Source organism: Fistularia commersonii, chromosome 6 (assembly GCF_037954325.1).
Source record: "Fistularia commersonii isolate RoL2024-O1a breed Wild chromosome 6, RoL_Fcom_v1.0, whole genome shotgun sequence".
NCBI classification, from domain to species: Eukaryota; Metazoa; Chordata; class Actinopteri; order Syngnathiformes; family Fistulariidae; genus Fistularia; species Fistularia commersonii.
Window position 1 is genome coordinate 2337501 of NC_141289.1, and position 22103 is coordinate 2359603.

The 22103-nt window shown below is 39.7% G+C and overlaps 1 protein-coding gene across 1 annotated transcript in view; it reads left to right on the top strand.

Moving 5' to 3' along the window:
* efnb2a (ephrin-B2a) overlaps nucleotides 1-8672 on the top strand; it is a 34501-nt gene extending 25829 nt beyond the window's left edge. Inside the window, exons 4-5 of the mRNA XM_086147740.1 lie at nucleotides 3678-3779; nucleotides 7446-8672. Of these exons, the coding sequence (XP_086003866.1) occupies nucleotides 3678-3779; nucleotides 7446-7849 (506 nt within the window). The 3' untranslated portion in view covers nucleotides 7850-8672. The remainder of the gene's footprint in view (nucleotides 1-3677; nucleotides 3780-7445) is intronic.
* Nucleotides 8673-22103: the final 13431 nt, after the last annotated feature.

A 22103-nucleotide genomic window follows, 5' to 3' on the forward strand; every position in this document is an offset into this window, starting at 1 on the left:
TACACATGCAAATTTACTTTAGATGCATCATTTCTGGTAACACACACACACACACACACACACACACACACACACACACACACACACACGCAGGAAACGCTACAATCAGACCGGATCTCTGTCTTAATTATTGCAATAATTACTCATAAATCAGTCGCTCGGTCGCCACCCAGCGAGATGATTTTTCCGGAGGTCGATCCCCCCCAATCACACACACACACACACACACACACACACACACACACACACACACACACACTAATTCTCCTTTAATCAACACAAACCTCAGCGTCGCTCGAATCCAGGATGCTTTATGCTTCTTGAGGAAACCAGCCACCTCAAGTACCGATTTCATGTTGACCCCCCCGCCCCCCCGCCCATCGATGATCGGAAAATCATCGGAAATTGATCGGATATTACCGATATCGGTTCAGGAGCCCACCGTGGACGGCAGCCTATCAGTCGATCGCATTTGTATTGATAATAATAACGAAGGGAATTCGACAAATCTGTTGACGAGACTCGGCACGAAGGAAGTCATACCGGGAGCGGCCAATCAGCTTTTCTTATTTTGATCAATAATTGACTGTACGATAAATTCACTGAACCAGAATTGTTCTCGATACTCGGGAAATACATTTTTGTAGTAAGTTCTGGGCATTTCCTGTTTTTAGCCGCTTCCCGCTAAGGCCACATGACTGCTAGCAGAAGCTGAAAATTGGGAAATCTGGGGAAATTTGGGACTTTGGATTTGGGTACACTTGGGTGTCTCTTTCTACTGGTTCCTGGTCATCAAGAAGGTTGTCTGGAGACCTGAGTCCCTCTTGCTCCCGGTTGGCTGGCTTAGCAAGGGACAAACATGTAGCCTAACTTCTAAACAAGAGAGTAACAACAGCAGCACTAGCCACCATCTTTGTCCAGGAGGTAGGTGTTCAGGCATACAAGTAGTGTTCGGGCTGACAAATGAGGTTTGCCGGGGATCTCCACAAACTCTACAAATGGCATTGTGATGTGTAGTGAAAAGCAGGGAGCGGGTGGAGGAAGATCTAGAAAGGCGGAGGTATCTCCTGGAGTCGAGAGCTTAGACAAGACAGGATACATGTTTGTCAACGAGAGGGACCCAAGTGGGAGAGTGGAAGTAAAGAGGTCAAGTGTCCAGAGCGATGAAAAGGGTGGAGAAGACGGGCGGAGGCATGTGTGGACAGGTTGGAACTGGGCGGGAACGGTGTCAGGTGTGATATATGAGTATCCATCAGCATGAAAGGAGAGGTGGAGAAGGTGGAGGTGATACTCTCCTTGTTATCTGGTTTGGAGACACTGATGAGAAGACAGGAGGCAGAGCTGGAGGCAGCAGAGATGGTAATGTGAAGGTTCCTCTTTGGGAGTGAGGAGGATGGAGAGGATCAGGAGTACCATCGGAGGGACAGAACATGGTAGATGTTCTGGAGATAAAGTCAGACTGAAATGGTTTGGACGCGGACAGAGGAGGGATGGTGAAGATCTGGGTGGGAGGATGCTGGGGATGGAACTGCCAGATTTTGCCGGTGAGTCTGTAGATCCAGTGTGGTCTGGACAACCACTCAGAGAACATGCATCTGGATCATATAGTTATTGTTTACAAGTTTCCAATCTCTGAAAGGTCCCTGCGCCGGGTATTTGCCAAGTCCTGCATCTGCTCTTGTTGTCGAACATCTCGTTATGGCTCGGTATGCTAAGTGGTCTCAACTCGTATGGCCCGTTCACAAGCTTCGCTAACAACGGCATCCAGAGCGCCTTTGGGTAGCCCGAGGATACTTCGGCATGCATGCGGGAGGAGCCGTGAATCCAACCGCCACCCCTGTGATTGGCCATTGCCGCGGCCTGGTGAACCCACTGTGCACGTGAGCGGTAAGCAGGTCTTAACTCTGAGGGACATGTGTCAGGGACGTGAGGTAAGGCGGTTTGAGGAAGAGCAGGAAGAAGGTAGCCCCGATCTGGACTTGACGGTTTCTTCCACACTTCGGTATGACCGAAAAAAAAAAAAGAATTTTCCATTTTTGCCCTTTTCTGAGTTATCTGCAGTTCTTGTACGTTATTTCCTTTTCTTAATCTCCGACCGTTCCTCGTCTCCTGAAGAATAATCTCCGTCTATTTTGGAACTTCTGGTCTACTCGGTCTGCTCAGGGCAGATCCACCAGAATTCCTCAAAGGCTACAACAACATCCCGAGGCACGTCCGCCTGCAAGCCGATAGGGTCCACTCCCCTTGGCGGATACGCAAGAGACTCCCTCGATTCTGAGCCTGCCCTCGAAGTCGCTCGCCAGACATAAAGCTTTCAGTCCAACCCGTTTGCCCCACGAAGCTCCGAACGCCAAGCAAAACAGGATCCCCGTCTCACCCCCTTGCTGGTTCTGGATTCAGGCGCACAGTTTTTCGACAAGTTCGTGCCATTCCGTTCCTTGCTAAGTCCAGGTTTCCCCTCGCTAGCGCCGCTTGTTGTCTGGAAATCAAATCCCATTCAAGATAAAGAAATTAAGATCCTTCGATAGGCCAACATCTTAAGCACAATTGGCAACGCACAGATGGCGTTTCTGCGAGGACCGACACGGGCGCCATCTTTTACGCCGTCCATTCCGATTTGTTTGCGTCTTCTTCCTTGAACACGCTGCTAGGTGTCTGGCGAAAGAAGCGTGACAATCGTGCAGTCGTGTCCCAGAAACGACAGAGCGCCTTGAGAAAGAGCGACGGATCCCTTTCAAGAAATCCGAAGGGCGGATCTTCGTGGAAACGTGTTTTTTGCCAAACAGGATAATCCAAGTATGAAGTAAATACGAGATAGGATTCAGGCAGAAATGTAAACTTGGCAGGGATGTCAACAATGCAGATGGAGTCAGCTAATTTTGCCAAAAACGGGCACAGCTGATTGGTCGGGTTCTGCCAGGTCCTGTGGTCTGCACTTGGGGGGCATGAGTCCACTCCAGGAAGTGAGACTTGGTACAGATCCACAACTAATTCAAAGTACCAGACCTCCGCTGCTCCAGGCGTAGTCTACTCTGGGTTCTCCAAGTTGGCAAAGGAAGGTGGGGACCACTTGAAAGGCTTTCTTTGGGTGTGATTCCTCTCTCCATCCTTTTATGGGCGTAGGGTTGCCTCCAATCAGCTTTCCAGATGTATGCTGTTGTTCTGGGCAACTGCAGTGGAGCTGTCCACAGAAAGCTTGTCTCTCCGAGACCCGCCGCTTGTCTCTGGCGATGATGGATTGCGCAAATTAAACACGCGCTAGCCGGAAAAGAGTGCCAATTGGCCGCGCCGGTCAAGGGAAGCCGAGTGTTCCGAGGTCATGGACGGCTAACGGCATGTAGATAGCATCCCTAGATAGCGTTCACAAATTCACTCCAGTGGAGATTGTGGCAGAGATGGCTTAAGGCGCTAAGCATACCGTCGGGAGCAACTCAGGGGTTCGGTGTCTTTATTCAAGGACACTCACGTATGCAGACCGGGAGTTGGTAGTCAGACGGCGGCGGGATAGGAAGAGTTCTCCCACCTCGAGGTCCAACCTTACGTACTTCTGCACTTCCAGGCTGAGGGTACAAGCGTCAACTTTCCATGCCGGGGTGGAGAGTGGGGTTCTTGAGGGTGGAAGCAGCTCTCCTGTGGAAAAGGGGGTGCTAACCGTGTCGCCCTAAATTATTTTCCAGACCCCACAGATCCCGTTGTACCCAAAGCCGACCCCACCAGGCCACCAAAGCCCCCGAGCGAAACCAACATCCTGAATTCCAACGAGGTGGACGAGAAACCAGGTGAGAACAGAGGGTTGACTCGGGAGTGTGTGTGTGTGTGTGTGTGTGTGTGTGTGTGTGGGAGAAAGGTCGGCCATTCATCACCCGGTAATTGAATGTTACCGTAAAGCTTGATCGGCATCTCCGCCCTCTCAGGGGCTCCTCAGGCTCCTCCTCCGCCCGACTTCCATTTATCTCCTCCGCTTACGTGACGCTTTCCCGCAAAAAAAAAAAAAAAACAAACAAAAAAAAAAAAACACGATCTGATCGCAGACGATGCCTTATTTTTCACTGCACACACACACACACACACACACACACATACACCCGTCACCCCGGTTTCCTTATCTCCTGTTGTGCTTCTCGGTCTCCCTCCGCCGAAACCCAATCAGATCAGCAATTTCCGCAGAAGAAGAAGAAGAGAAACAGGAAGTTAAAGCCGTCGGGTGATAAAAGCAGTCGCGAGGGGTCGCGGCCCGACTTCCTGTTTCCGGGTCACGGGTGTGACCTTTGACCCCGGCCGCTGGAAGTCGCGGACGCTAAAATGTTTTAAAAAACAAGATGTGTTGTGGATTGTTGTGTAATTTGTTTTAAAAAAAAAAATGAAATAAAATAAAAAAAATAAAAATAAAAATCAGTTTTACAAATTAAGACTAAATGAGGTCAAGGAATCATTCTTTAATTCAATAAAAAAAAAAAAAAGCATCATAAACATCATTTTTTTTTGCTCCCCTTGTAAAAACAGCGCAGAAAGGGCGCAGATGCCAGCCTGTTTAAAAAAAAAAAAAATAATAATTGTGTAATTTAGTTTAAAAAATTAAATGAATTCAAACAAGAATTTTTAAAAATCTGTCTCACAAAGTAAGATTCAATGAGGTCACGGAATCATTTCTTTAATAAAAAATTAATAAAAATAAAATAAAATCGCAAACATTTTTTTTTGCTCCTTTTGTAAAAACAGTGCAGAAAGGGCGGAGGCACCAGCCTGTTTAAAAAAAAAAAAAAACGAAACAAGATATGTCATGGATTGTTGAGTAATTTGTTTAAAAAAAAAATTAAATCAAAGAAAAAAAAAAAATCTGTTTCACAAAGTGAGACTAAATGAGGTCAAGGAATAATTTCTTTAATTAAATTTAAAAAAGAAAAGAAAATCGCAAACATCATTTTTTTTGCTCTCCTCGTAAAAACAGCGCAGAAAGGGCGCATCCCAGCCTGTTAAAAAAACAAAAACAAAAAAAAAAACAAAGAAGATATGTCGTGGATTGTTGTGTAATTTGTTTTAAAAATTAAATAAAATCAAAGAAAAAATTAAAAAAATCAGTTTCACAAAGTGAAACTAAATGAGGTCAAGGAATAATTTCTTTAATTTAATTTAAAATGAAAAACAAAACGCAAAAATCATTTCTTTGCTCCTTTTGTAAAAACAGCGCAGAAAGGGCACGTCCCATCCTGTGTTAAACAAAAAAAAACAACAAACAAACAAGATATATCGGAGATTTTTGTGTAATTTCTTTTAAAAAAATGAAAAAAAAAAAGTGAAAAAATCAGTTCCACAAAGTAAGAATACATGAAGTCAAGGAATCAATTATTTAATTTAATTAAAAAAAAGAATCACAAACATTATTTTTTTGCTCCCTTTGTAAAAACAGCACAGAAAGGGTGCATCCCAGCCTGTTAAAAAAACAAACAAAAAAAAAAACAAAGAAGATATGTTGTGTAATTTGTTTTAAAAAATGAAATAAAAGAAAAAAAAAACATTAAAAAAATCTGTTCCACAAAGTAAGAATACATAAAGTTAAGGAATCAACTATTTAATTTAATTAAAAAAAAAAAAAAAATCACAAAAATCATTTTTTTGCTCCTTTTGTAAAAACAGCGCAGAGAGGGCACGTCCCATCCTGTGTTAAACAAAAAAACAGCAAAAAAAAACAAACAAACAAGATATATCGGAGATTGTTGTGTAATTTCTTTTAAAAAAAATTAAAAAAAAAAACTAAAAAAAAATTGAAAAAATCAGTTCAACAAAGTAAGAATACATAAAGTTAAGGAATGAATTATTTATTTTAATAAAAAAAAAAAAATCGCAAACATTTTTTTTCTCCCCTTATAAAACCAGCTCAGAAAGGGTTAAAAAAAGAAGCGTCGGCCGCCGTCTTCCTCGTCTTTCTCCGCCACCGAGCGCGAGCAGATGGGCGTCCGCTTAATCTGCTTGTAAAACAAGCGAAGGGGTCCTTCGCCGCGGGCCGGCTGCCATCTTGTAGCCCCGCCCCTCCCCCGCCACGCCGCCAGAGGGGTCGCGTTAATCCGTCCGCCGGCGGCGAAGGACGATTTATGAAGCCGGCGCTTTTAAAAAAATATTTAACGGCGTTTTCACCACTTTCAAAATGCAATTTATCTAAGTGGGCGTTGGGCCGGCGTTAAGCTCCGCCCCCAACTCGGCTTCATAACACACACACACACACACACACACACACACACACACACACGTGCGCTCGCTGTCCTCCTGTCAAGGTCTCCGTCGAGAAAAGCGAGCCGATCGAACGCGACCTTTTCCGTACGAGGAAAAGGCTTCGGAGCAAAGAAAGGGAAGGAAAAGGGGAGCGTTTCCATGGCGATGAGGGCTTTATCATATTTTAGAGTTGGAAGTGAATGTAAGAAATGAAGAAAACAATTGGACGGCGTTTTTTTAGTTTTCATGTGTTATTTACATTTATTACACGTCATTACATTTTTTTCAACGTTTTTAAATGTTCGATTACATGCTATTTCACTTTATTACATGTTATTGCATGTTATTACATATTATTACATATGAGTACAATTTAATGCACAATTATTCAAGGTGATCACATGTTATAACACTTTATTACATGTTATCACATATCATTCCGTGTCATTATATGTTCTTACATGTCACCACACAGTTATTACAGCTTATTACATGTTATTGCATGTTATGTTACATGTTATTGCAGTTATTACATGTTATTACAAGTTACTATATGTTAGTACACAGTTATTACATGGTGAGCACATGCTATTACACTTTATTACATGTTAGTATACGTTAGTAAACAGTTATCACATGGTGAGCACATGCTATTACACTTTATTACATGTTATTACATGTAAATACACGGTTATTACGTGGCGATGTTATGCTATGTCACTTTACTACATCTTATTACATGTTGTTCCATGATACGTTGTTATCACATGTTACTACACATTTATTACATATTAGTATATATATTAATACACAGTTATTACATGTGATGGCATGGTATTACACTTTATTACATGTTATTGCATGTTATTACATCTTATTACATGTTAATACACAGTTATTACATGCCATGTCACTTTACTACATGCTATTACATCTTATTACATGCTATTGCATGTTACGTTGTATGTTATCGCAGTTGTTGCATGTTATGTTCTTACATGCTACTACATAATAAGCTACAATAACATGTTACATATACTAACATGTAATAAATGTGTAGTAACATGTAAGAACATAACATGTAACATGTTAGTATATGTTATTGTAGCTTATTGCATGTGAGTACACATTATTACACGGTTGTTGCATTTAATGTTATGACTGTTATTACATGTTAGTACGCAGTTATTACACGGTTATTACACAGTTATTACACGGTTATTACACTCTGCGTGCAGGCGTGGCGCCCCGGGAGAGCAACGAGAGCAACACGGACGACAAGACCGGCCCCCTGGGCTCGGAGGTGGCCATCCTGGTGGCCATCGCCTCGGGCAGCGTCATCTTCATCATCATCATCATCATGCTGGTGCTGCTGCTGCTCAAATACCGGCGGCGGCACCGCAAGCACTCGCCGCAGCACGCCACCACGCTGTCCCTCAGCACGCTGGCCACGCCCAAACGCAGCGGCAGCGGCGGCAACAACAACGGCTCCGAGCCCAGCGACATCATCATCCCGCTCAGGACTGCAGACAGCGTCTTCTGCCCGCACTACGAGAAGGTCAGCGGCGACTACGGCCACCCCGTCTACATCGTGCAGGAGATGCCGCCGCAGAGCCCCGCCAACATCTACTACAAGGTCTGAGGGCGGAGCCTGTGGAACAATCCCGCCCCCTTTCCGCCGCCGCCGCTTGAGTCGGAAAAGAGTCGGCGGGGCTTCTCTCCTTTATTTTTTATTTTTTTTATTTTTTTTTTGTCCTCGGCGCCGCCCGTCACACCCAGACTCCTCCCCTTTTTTCCCCCCCCTTATTCTTGGAGATGGAGGAAGGGGGCGGAGCTTAGGAGCAAGATGGCCGCCGCCCCCTTTTTTTTTTTGTTTTGTTTTTTTTCTTTAAGCGATAAATAAAGAAACAAAATAAACGGCGGAGGCGAAACAGGAAGCGGGACGGACGTCGGGGGGGAAGATGGAGGTGAAGAAGGGACTCGCCACTCGGAGGACACACACACACACACACACACACACACACACACACATGCGGAAAAAAAGGAGCAGGGGAAGTAAAATAAAACTGTGTGATTTTTTTTTTTAAGCCCCGCCCCCTCGCCAAGCGGACGAAAATAAAAAACGAGGGGGAAAGAAAAAAAAAAAAAAATCCTGCACCTTTTTTTTTTTTTTTTTTTTTTTTTTTAAATCTCCGGTGGACTTTCTCCGGAGGGAGTGACTCACCACACACACACACACACCCTCACACACACACACACCTCCAGTGGATGCTACTACAATAGAGGTCATGTGACCGGACGTTCTCGTACAGAGCAGCACTTTTTTGAGGCCGTTTCCGAGCTTTCCGAGGAAAAAAAGGAGGGATTTGGAAAAAATAAAGGAAAAAAGGCTCTTCAGGGGGGCAATAAGAGAATCCAGTTGGCCTTAGAGTCGGAGACGGGGGTGCCGACGTCCCTGAAGCTCCTCCAGGTACTGTAACCTTTGACCCCGACTAAGATTGGGGGGCCCCGACGTGCTCTCCTGTTTTTTATTTTATTTTATTTTATTTTTTTTAAAAGCACAGAGACGTTTTTTTTTTTTTTTTTTTTTTTTTTTCCCCGACATCCCATCTTTCCCACTTTGTGATTTTATTTTTTTTTAAAAACCAAACTATAATCACTGTCAATAAATGATCAATTGATATTTAATCAGACTTTAATTGTTATTTTACTGTTAACAAACAATGAGATATTTATTGTTAATGTGTTTTTTTTTTTTTTTTTTTTTTTTTTTTTTAGCGATGCTGTTACCTGTGTTTTGTTTTTTTTATTTCTTTTTCTTTTTCTTTCCTTTTCACTGAAACTGTAAAATAATGAGCAATAAATTATGGGATGCATCAAGAGATCACGTCGGTCGCTAGGTGACTCGCGACGTTTCTAAATTTATTTATTGAGCTTGTAAAAGGAAAAAAAAAAATTTTAAATTGGAAATGTAACAGCCATCCAAAGTTCATTTATTACGTAATTATAACGCGGTAATAAACGTGTAATAGGAGTATCAATCGATTATTATTGATTATATTATCAATGAAAGGGTCACGTTTTCCGGTTACACACGATTATTGATTTATAACCTGATCGTGTCATTGTTTGTTGACAGTAACACGGCCGTCGAAGTTTTCAATTTAACATCCATATTTTTGTTTCTAAGCCCCGCCTCCATATCGTTCTTCTGTCATTTTTTTAATTTTTTTATTTTTATTTTTGGAACATTTTTCACATTTTTTTCTTTAAACGGAGAGATGCCGAAGAACAAACAAAAAAAAAAAAACAACATAAAAAAAACGGATCTATTTATGGCGGTGTTGGGCGGACGGCGCGCTAATGCGCTAACGCGCTAATGCGCTAAAGCGCTAACGCTAATATATAAAGAGAACATTATGCAATGTAGACGTTTCATTATTTGGATATCTTGGTCGACATTAGCTCACGTCGGTGTAAACATAAGGGCAGAGTAGCTGTGACTCCCGCACACTCGGTGTAGCATCTCCCAAAGCTTCAATCGCCATGGAAACACACACACACTCACACACACACACACACACACACACACACATCCTCCATGTTCCCGCTGCATGCGTGCGTGCCCCGAGTTTTTTTTTTTTTTTTTTTTTTAAGTTTTAGTTTTTATTATTCGCGCCTCACACCTCCACGCGTCGCGGTAAAGCGGCGGCGCGAGCCGTTGCCCGGGAAACCATCCGCATCGACATCCATCACGAATAGCATCATTTAAAAAAAAAAAACAAAAACATATATATATATATATAAATACATATATATATATATAAATATATATTTTCACCGAAAAAGCCAAGCCTTGTATGATGAGGTTTGTGCCTCTAAGAGGCGACAAAAATCTGCAAATATGCAATTCTTATTTATTTTTTTAAAATCCGAGGGAAAACACACACACACACACACACACACACACACGTAATATTAAACAAATTAATAAATGAAAAAAAAAAATACTAGTTTATTTAAAAAAACACACACACACACGCAAAAGGAAAAAAAAAAAACAAAACAAAACAAAAAAAACGCCTATGGAAAGTGTTCTTAACGCACCGAAAGACGTAACACACTCACACACGCTAACAGAGTACGACACACACGTGCACACACACACCTTGCGGTTCTGCCCCCCCCCCCCCGCGTTAGATTCTCCGTTTTTTGCCGTAGTACTAAAAAAAAACAACAAAAAAAAAAGCTGTGATGATATATATATGTACGACACCTGAGCTGGTATTTAAGTCGTAGACACACACACACACACACACACACATATGAACACACACTCTGTTCAGTTGCTTTCTGTCCCGCGGCAGAATATGACAATCTTATACTAGTTTCTTTCAAATCTGGCGTCCTTTTCCTTAGCTGCTAGCGGCTAGCGCTCTCCCGACATTAGCCGCGGGAGGAGGAGGAGGGGGCGTGGCTTGTTTTTTTTTTTTTCTGGTTTGTCTCCGCCTCCTCCTCCACGCCGCGGCGGTACAGCGGGAGGTTGTTTTTTATTATTTTTTTTTTTTATTTATCTTTTATTTTTATTTTTTTTTTAGCCGGCGTGCTATGGGGAAAGCACCTCAGGCCACTGTAAAATGCCTTGCTCGTATGGTCAGCCCTTTGGTCACATGACTCAGTAATTTTGCACCGTAATTCTGTAGGTAAGAAATAAAAAGAAAAAAAGAAAAAAAACTGTAAATACATTAATGTTTGTATTGTATATGGATCCCGGGTTGTTATAATAGCCTTATTCACATTTTTAGAAAAGTTATTTGGGGGAGAGGAAAAACAAAAGAGGGGAAAAACAGAGGAACTACTTTTTCTTGCGGAAGCAGCCGATGTAAATATCGACCGGAGCGCGACGCTGGGAAAAAAAAAAAAAAAAAAAAAAAAAAAAGACCGAATTCTTTTTTTTTTTTCTTTCTTTCTTTTTTCTTTTTTTTTTTTTTTTCTTTTTTTTTTTTTTTTTTTTTTAGGTCTTTTTCTTTTTATATATATAAATATATATATATAAAAACTCTTCAAAGCGAGACGTTTTGTATAAAATTTGAATTTTTTGCTATGTATTTTAGCTAGCGCTCGATTGGGTGAGCCCACCGACCCCCGTTTCCCCCCCTCTTCCATCCACCCCATCCCTCGCTCTCCACCTTTTTTATTTCTTTTTTTTTTTTTTTTTTAGCACTGCTTCCATGGTAATTTGGTTTTCGAAAAAAGAAAAAAAAAAAATAAGGAAAAAGAAAAAAAAAAAAAAGTTGCCAAACCGACTGCTGCATATTTGTGCCATAACAACGAAAAAAAAAAAAAAAAGTGTGAACCATAAATATTTATTGTTTTTTTTTTTTTTTTTTTTTCGTCTCCACCCGTGTTTTTTTTTTTTTTTTTTTTTTTTTTTTGCATTTCGGTCCAGTTTGTAAGTAACGCAGTATTACGAGTTCTGATTTCTTCACCCGTCACCACGTCGACCCCCCCTCCCTGAAAAAACAAAAAAAAAAACAAACATCACCCCGACCTTTGTGACCCCCCTTTCAGTACCAGACGACGGGTTGCGGCGGTTTAGTCGTCGGAGAGCCGAGGATGAAGCGACACACACACACATTCCACCAGTCTGTTCCAAACTGAAGACCTTTTTTTCAATAAAATGTTTTTTCCTATGGACACGCTGTGCCGCCTCCTCCTTCTAAACCAATCAGACGCCGTGTTTTGTTTTCCCTCTGTTAGCGGGCTAACTAGCTAGCTAGCTAGCGTCGGGTGTTAGCGCGGGCGGCCATTACGGCTCCGGTTTCCTCCCCCTCCCTCCCGTCGGGTCGCTGTTCTTCTTCCGTGACGGGCCGAGCGGGTCCGGGCGGATCGCCCGCGGCGACCGGCTGCGTTGCCGCGGCGACGGGCCAGATTAGCGGAGGGACCTGGTTCCGGTTCAACATCAACAACGGATCTGATCGGGATTTAACGACAAACAAGTTGGACTCCGTCGGCGGGAATCTGGACGGAGATCTGGGTCCTTCATCACGTCGAGTGAATAATTAGGACGTGATGTTTGCTTTGGAGCCTCCAGGTTCTCCAGGGGTTCTCCGGGTTCCTCACGCAGTCCAGAACACACGCAGGAGAAGATGAATCGCCCAGACGTGTGGATGAATGAATGGTTACATGTTTATAAGAAGAATGAATGAAGGGTTGCATGTCTATATTATGATGAGTGAATGAATGAATGAGTAAATGGATGGTTGCATGTTTGTATACAAGTTGAATGAATGAATGAATTGTTGCATGTTAATATTATGAATAAATGGTTCCATATTTATATGATGAATGAACGAGTGAATGAATGATTACATGTTTATATTATGAATGAATGAATGAATGGTTGCACATTCATATTATGATGAGTAAATGAATGAATGAATGAATGGAGACATATTTATATTACGAATGAATGGTTGCATGTTAATATGATGAATAAATAAATGAGTGAATAGATGGTTGCATGTTTATCTACTAGGTGAATGAATGAATGGTTGCATGTTAATATTGTGTATAAATGGCTGCATGTTTATATGATGAATGAATGAGTAAATGGATGGTTGCATGTTTATATACAAGTTACATGAATGAATGAATGAATGCTTGCATGTTAATGTGATGAATGAATGAATGAGTGAATGAATGCTTGCATATTAATATTATGATGATAAGTGAATGACTGAATGCTTGCATGTTTATATGATGAATTAATTGTTGCATGTGTATATGATGAATGAATGAATGAGTAAATGGATGGTTGCATGTTTATATACAAGTTGAATGAATGAATTAATTGTTGCATGTTAATATTATGAATGAATGGTTCCATATTAATAGGATGAATGAATGAGTGAATGAATTGTTACATGTTAATATTATGAATGAATGATTGCACATTAATATTATGACGAGTAAATGAATGAATGAATGGTGACATGTTTATATTATGAATGAATGGTTACATATTATAATGAGTGAATGAATGAATGGTTGCATATTAATATTATGATGATGAGTGAATGAATGAATGCTTGCATGTTTATATAATGAATGAATGGTTACATGTTAATATTATGTATAAATGGTTGCATGTGTATATGATGAATGAATGAATGAGTAAATGGATGGTTGCATGTTTATATACAAGTTGAATGACTGAATTAATTGTTGCATGTTAATATTATGAATGAATGGTTCCATATTTATGTGGTGAATGAACGAGTGAATGAATGATTACGTGTTTATATGATGAATTAATGGTTACATGTTAATATTATGAATGAATGAATGGTTGCACATTCATATTATGATGAGTAAATGAATGAATGAATGAATGAATGAATGAATGAAAGGTGACATGTTAATATGATGAATGAGCGAGTGAATGAATGGTTACATGTTTATATTATGAATGAATGAATGAATGAATGGTTGCACATTCATATTATGATGAGTAAATGAATGAATGAATGAATGGTGACATATTTATATTATGAATGAATGGTTGCATGTTAATATGATGAATAAATAAATGAGTGAATAGATGGTTGCATGTTTATCTACTAGGTGAATGAATGAATGGTTGCATGTTAATATTATGTATAAATGGCTGCATGTTTATATGATGAATGAATGAATGAATGCTTGCATGTTCATGTGATGAGTAAATGAATGAATGAATGAATGGTGACATGTTTATATTATGAATGAATGGTTACGTATTATAATGAGTGAATGAATGAATGGTTGCATGTTTTTATGATGAATGAATGGTTGCATGTTAATATTATGTATAAATGGTTGCATGTGTATATGATGAATGAATGAGTAAATGGATGGTTGCATGTTTATATACAAGTTGAATGAATGAATTAATTGTTGCATGTTAATATTATGAATGAATGGTTCCATATGAATATGATGAATGACCGAGTGAATGAATGGTTACATGTTAAAATGAATGAATGGTTGCAGGTTTATTTGACATATGAATGAGTGAATGTGTGCACGTCGCTACATGATGGGTGAATGAGAAGGTGAGTCTTCAAGATGTGTGAATGAGTGAAAGGTTGCATTTTTCCTTATAATGCATGAATGGTTGCACGTCTCTCTATGTGGCCCTGTGATTGGTCCACCTTATGTGATGTGTCCTACAGATAACGAATGAATGAACGCCTACCATAAAGAAAATAAGAAAAATTGAAAAAAGTTAAGACCCTACTATTAAAAAAAAAAAAAGAAAAAAAAAAAAATTGGCCCCACATAAGAAACGCAATCAGTGAAATTAAAATGAAATATTTACAAAGAGACGTCAAAACCGCGGCGGCGAGTCCGAATTCCTGCTTTTAATTAAGTTCATACAAACGACATCATCCCAACCGTGAGGCGTTCAAGGACTCCCAGCGTTTCTTAACATAATCCAAAGTAAATTTCCAAACCATTGAATCGCTCCGTCGGGCGGTTTCCCGACGAAGACGAAGAAATAAATAAAATAAAACACAAAAAAAAAAAAAAAAGCAGCGTCGCCACCCGACGCGACACTTCTTCACGTTTTCGCTTTTGATGAGGAAGAGAAGCGTGCAAAAAGAAAAAAAAACAACTTTCTGATGTCTTTTTTTTTTTTTTTTTCCTATTTAATGTTTCCATTTTATCTCCCGGGGTTTTCACACCGCCGACCGCCGAGTGCTGTCGAGAGGCGGCGAGGCGTTGCGGGTTTTTAATGGGTTTTTCCCTTTTTTTTTTTTTTTTTTTTTCCTTTTTTTTTGGGGGGGGGGAGGATTACCGCCGGGGAGTCATCGGGGTTTTCTTGGCCCTTCACCTCCCGCCACATGTCTGCAATAAAACATGGCCGCCCGGCGGCTTCCTGTGTCAATATTGATGATGTTTGAGTTGGAGCGGGTCAGCCAATCAGCTGCAGCCTTCTAACCAGCAGCCAATCAGCTATCGGGGATGTAAAACTATTCACCCTCTCACTGGATCGTCAGAATCAGAGAAACATAGAAGCGTGAAAGTGATGAACATCAAAAGTTTAAATAAAAAAAAAATAAAAAAACAAAACGTGAAATAAAATATATATATATAAATCAAACTGTAAATGCCAACAGGTCCAGCTGACCAAACCTATCTGTATATATATAAGATATATATATATATAAAATAAAATTTAAAAAAATGAATAAAAAAAGAAAAGATTTTTTTGTAAAAAAAAAATCACTTGACAAAATGGTGCAACTTTTTGGTACCAAATCGTTCTGCATTTATATAATAAATATAAAATGAGCGGTATCAATTACAGGCGGGCGGGGGGGGTGCAGGGTCGCTTGGAATTAAGAATTTGGACACTTTTGGGGACATAAAACACATATATATAAATATAAAGACGTTCAATCATTCACCCTCTCATCCAATCAGATAAAGAAATTTCCAAAACTCACCCGTTCACTCGTATGTCATATAAAAAAAAGCAATTATTCACCCAGAAAAGAAAAAAAAATGTCCCTGAGGGGTAATTGGGTTGCAGCATGAAATTGTAAAAATCGAAAATTGAAAATATTAAAATGAAATATAAATAAAAATATATTGTTGTGCTAAATGTGCATAAATATATCATATCTTGTCACATAAAATTAGAAACTATACACCCTCTCACGTCAAAAAAAGTAAAATTCACCCTCTCATCCAATCAGATTTGGCGAATCCGACCATTCACTTTTTCATCCAATCACATTTGGAGAATCAAATTATTTAACTTTTTCATCCAATCACATTTGGGGGATCAAAACATTCACCGCGAGTCGCCTCGGAGGGACTAAAACAACGGAAGAAAATAATAAAAAAAAAAAAAAAATGAAAAAAAAGAACGAACCAATGAATGAATGACTTGACTTAGGCTCCGCCCCTTGGCCTTTTTGCACGCACGAGTCATTTCAAACGTTAATCCCCGTCGTCGCGGCTCTTCGCTCGTTCTTTTTAATTCTCGGTCGTCCCCCTTCCTCAGCCTCTCGCCCCCCACAACATTTGTAGAAGTGTGATAAAACAGCAAATCCCCCAAAATCCATCATCCCTCCTCTTCTGTTTAGTTTATTTGAGAAGCTGCACGTGCACGTGCACGTGTCCCTGCGGCGTGAAGCCCCGAGACTGCTTCTTTTTATTTCAGGATATATAAATGTACATGCATATAGTCATTATATATAATAAATATACACATAGAATATATATGTATGATATAATGATAATGATATACACAATACACAATATGAATAAATATAGTTGAAGGAATGAACATGTATATGTATAGAGATGCTAAATATACACAACAAATAATTGTGTAATTTTTTATATATACATGTATTTGCACATATACATTTTAAAGTATTATTACGTGTTATTTTTTCTATGTGTAAAAGTATATGTAAGCTCTCAATACATATGTTGAATATACATTATAAATATAAATACATCATATGTAACATGTATACACAATATATATTATATATTGTATGAATTATATATTATTTATATTATATTTATATTATTATATTATACATTTATATATATATATTTATATTATTGTATATTTATATTATTTACATATATTATTATATATAATATGATATTACATTTATAAATCATTATTATATATTTTTATATTACATATACTTTTTCAATGCGTATAAATATATGAAATCTCTGGTTGTTAACGTATACCATGTATCTATACCAATATCTATGGATGTAAGTATGTATGTATAAAATATATATACACAATATATATAATATTATATGCATATATTTGAGTTATTATTATATTGGTCTTTTTTTCAATGCGTATAAATAAATGTAAGCTCTGGTAGTTAATATATAAGCTATCAGATATACCATATATATATATTATATATACAATAAATATATATAATATTACATAAATATATATGTATTTTTTTATTTTTTTCTCTAGGTTAGCTCCGATCATTAACTTATAACCTATGACTTATACCATATATATGTATATTTATCATAAGTGTGTATATAAAATACATTTTATATACATATGTATATATATATATATAGGTAAGGTTATTATTTTATATAAAATATAAACGTCATTTTACTTTGTGTATAAATATGTGTAAGAACTGGTTACAGACAAAGAAGCATAGTTTGAATTAAATAAATGGATGACTAATAAATTGATTGCAAATTGATGAAAATGAATGAAAAAATTAATAAGTATTTAAATGATTAATAAAAACTGAAGGAATGAAGCAAAATGACCAAATCATCTCCATTTTCATTTTAAATGCAGTTTATGGACGTAAAGTAAATACACTTAACAGGTAAATGTCATAAAGAAAAAGCTAAATAAGTGAAATATGAATAAACAAATAAATAGGACATGGCTAGTAAACATAAATCAATTCAATAAAATAAATGATAATATATCTATAATATTATACATAATAGAAATGACAATAAATAACCAGGAATGGAATATGGAAGTAAATAAAGTGATAAAAATAATAGGTTACTAAAATAAATAAATTCATTCTATATAATAAACAATCAAACAAAGCGCTAAATGAATTGAATTTAAGTCATGAAATTAATAAATAGCCAAACAAATACTTGAAAGAGACAAATACATGAAAAAAGGATAAATAAATGAATAAATAAGTGAAATAGCTAATAAATAGAATTGAAATCAAATAAAAGTGAAATTAAAGAAACAAATCAAAAAGTAAATAAATACATTCGCTTTAATAAGGAGACAAAGAACTAATAGCCAAACAAAAATAATCTAAATAAATAAACAAATAAAATGATAAATGTGAAGTAGTTAATAAAAAAAAACTCAAGTAATAAATAAGTAAAATGAAGTCATCAATTCACAAAGTCAAATTAATACATTTATTCCGAACCGAAAAATCAATAAATAAGTAGAAAAAATAAATAAGTGTGTGCGTGTGTGTGTGTGTGTGTGTGTGTGTGTGTGTGTGTGTGTGTGTGTCCTTACCTCCCTGGCTCTTTGAGCTGTCAATCAACCTGCTATCCCTGCCGTGAACCTGGTAGCAAGCGGCTAGCTGCTAGCGGCTAGCTTTGGCGTCCACAACGCTGTTTTCCCGAACAAGTGATGTGTTAGCGGACTTGCTAACGCTCGCGACGCGGCTAATTTCCTAGCATTGTAAAAGACGGCGGCACCAACGGTAGCCCAATCAGGCTACAGGGTTGCCACCAAAACAAGTGTTAGCCTCATGGCTGCTGCTGCTAATTTCAAACAGCACAGATTGTGTTAAAAGTCTCCACGTGTTTTTCTTTTGTTTTTATGAACGAATTAACGAACGGAGACGCTCAGTTAGCCGATGCTGCAAATTCTTCCCAACACTGCCATCCTTTGTCCGGACGAACTCGCGGGCTTCTCACTGGGGACGTTGTTCTCCGCGAGACTCCCGGGGCAACGCCGATGACGACTCTTGTTAAAGCAGAAAGTACCGAAGAAAAAGAAAATATATGTATTCTTCGTGTGTTAGCTGTCGGCCCCCTAAGGCTAGCTCTTCCACTTTGGGCTGCTCCCCTTAGGTGTTGCCACAAGTGAATCATCTTACTCTATCTAACTTCTGCACCCTCTTCTCTCCAACCAAGGACACTTCCTGTCCTCTTTCCTTCCATCCAGAATCTCTCTTTCTGGTCTTCCTCTGACTTTATCTCCAGAACATCTCCAGAACATCTAACATGTGCGATCTATCTGATGGACTCATTCCTGAGCCTATCCATCCTGGTCACTCCCAAAGAGAACCTTAACATTTTCCTGCGACCTCCAGCTCCTGTCTCTTTGACGTTGTTACTGTTTCTAGGCCATAGAGCATCTGGTAGTCCTCTATCTCATAGTCTCTATGGCGTATGAATAACAAAGTGAATGGCTGTATGCCTCTACATGATGTGTGAATGAGGGAGCAAACCTTGTATGCCTCTATGACATATGAGTAACAGAGGGAATGGCTGTATGCCTCTTAATATCATGACAATATTAGATAGTCTTCTATCTCTTCGTACCCCTGACACTTTTCTCCACCCATTTCAACCTGCTTGAACCCGTTTCTTCACCTCTTTTCCACACTCTCCATTGCTCTGGACTGTTGATCCAAAGTACTTAAAATCCTCCACCTTCTCCATCTCCACTCCCTGTAGCCTCACTCTTGTGAGGCTACAGCCTTCTTTCCTCTGCTTTCCAGAGCATCCCTGCACCTCTAGAGATTTTCCTCCCCTTGCTCCCTGCTCTCACTACAGATCACAATGTCATCTGCAAACATCATGGTCCATGGAGATTCCTGTCTGACCTCATCTCTCTGCCTGACCCCTGATGTAGTCTCACCTCCTCTTTAAACCACATCACTGTCTACTAGTAGACATACATGTCCTGCACCGGTCTAACATACATGTCTGCCACTCCAGACTTCCTCATACAGGATCACTGTTCCCCCTCCTTGCACCCAGTTGTATGCTTCTTCTTGATCCCCCATAAGACCTTCCTGGTCCTTCTCCACCAAACATTCTCAAAACAAATATTGCAACTGAGGTACTTTTTCTCAGCATGGAACCATACGGCTGCTCTCAAAATGCTCACTTCTGCTCAGATGCAGACCCACGATTCCACTCCAGTTAGCATATTTGTGCTAATAGCCTTTCGGTTTCAAAGTGCTCCTTGCTCCTTCCTGCCTTCCGGGTGCAAGATAAACCTAATCTGAGCTCTTAAAACAAACATTCCCTTTGCCAGGAACTTTTCACGGCACCTGCAAGCGACCCGCGCCTGCTGCTTCTTTTTCCCCCGATTAAAGATGTTTTCCACAAACGCGGAAACGTGGGATAACGCGGCGCGGGAGGAAATGGGTGATTTTTTTTTTTTTTTTTGCTCGCTGAAAACGAAGATTAGCTCAGCAGAAAGACCGGGAGCAGGGGGAGGAAATGGTTTCCTGGCAGGACCCGCGACTTCTGTCGGTCACCTAGCAACATCCCGGTAACAATGGAGGCCCTGGAAGTCGCTGTGCGCCACGGAGAGTGATAGCGGCGACATGCTGCCGCTGAGAAACGACAGCGTGTCGTTTTGACACTTCTGTGTGTGTGTGTAGGAGTGTGTGTGTGTGTGTGTGTGTGTGTGTGAAACGGAAAACAAGTGATAATTAGGGGGCTCTGAGGGACTCGGTCTCGTCGAGGAAGTTTCGGAGGCGTTTCCTGTTTTCATGGTAAAATTCATCTGGCGACAAAAGTTGCTTTTCTTTTGTTTAATGGGCTGAGGTGCACTTGTCGTTGGTGTGTGTGTGTGTGAGTTTTATGTGTGTGTGTTGTGTGTGTGGGTATGTCAAGCTCTTCACCATGATTGACATCAAGCTAATCAGCCTGGATGGACACACCATGCGTTGATGCAGCCACAACGGCAAGCAACATGGCCGCCCACTGACCCATTCCCCCCCAGAATTAGCTTCTAGCTAATCAGAATCAGAATACTTTATTGATCCCCCTGCGACCCAGGTTAGGAATAAAACCAGCGGTGAAGTCCAGTTGGCTATTCACCTTCTTTCCACTGTTGCACCAGTATGAAGGTCTGACTCCTGACCACCCGGGCTGATATTTGTCATGGTGGCTGATGTGTCTATATGACGTCTGAATGAAGGAATGAATAGTTGCGTCACTAGATGACCTGAATGAAAGAGTGAACAGTTGTATGTCTTTATATGATGAGTGAACAAGGGAGCAGAAGTTGTATGTCTCTTGACATGTGAAGGAAAGAGTGAAAGTTTGTATCTCTATGTGATGTGTGAATAAGGGAGCAGAAGTTGTATGTCTTTTTGACACGTGAATGAAAGAGTGAACGGTTGTATGTCTTTACATGATGAGTGAATAAGGGAGCAGAAGTTGTATGTCTTATGACATGTGAATGGTTGTATGTCTTTACATGATGAGTGAATAAGGGAGCAGAAGTTGTATGTCTCTTGACATGTGAAGGAAAGAGTGAAAGTTTGTATCTCTATGTGATGTGTGAATAAGGGAGCAGAAGTTGTATGTCTTTTTGACACGTGAATGAAAGAGTGAACGGTTGTATGTCTTTACATGATGAGTGAATAAGGGAGCAGAAGTTGTATGTCTTATGACATGTGAATGAAAGAGTGAAGGGTTGTATCTCTATGTGATGAATTAATAAGGGAGCAGAAGTTGTATGTCTTATGACATGTGAATGGTTGTATGTCTTTACATGATGAGTGAATCAGGGAGCAGAAGTTGTATGTCTTTTGACATGTGAATGGTTGTGTCTCTGTATGATGCGTGCATGAACGAGTGAGTGATTGTTTAAAATATGAATGATTCACCCTTTCATTCACATGTCACAAAGACATACAACTTCTGCTCCCTCCTTCGCACATCATATAGAGAGATACAACCATTCACTCCTTCATTCACAAGTCATTTAGAGACATGCAACCATTTCTCAGTCTCCAATTAACCTCCTGCAAGCTTTTTGGACTGTCTGAGGAACCCGGAGAACCCTGAGGAACATGGGGGAGAACATGGACACTCCACAGAGAAAGGCCTCCTACGAAATCCAACCCCCCGGCCGCATGACGACTCAGTTATTCCGCCGCCGTCTCTTCCTGGCAGGCGAGGCGTTCGAGGGGAAACCGATTTTAGAATTTCAGTCACCGCCCCCCCCACCGCAAAAAAAAAAAAAAAAAACAACAGACGCCGTCCGGAACTCAGACGCCTTAGATCCGCATCCATCTGAAGGCTCTGCAGATAAAGACAAATTATCAAAGCGGCTCAATTTAATTTGCATTGTTTTAATGGCT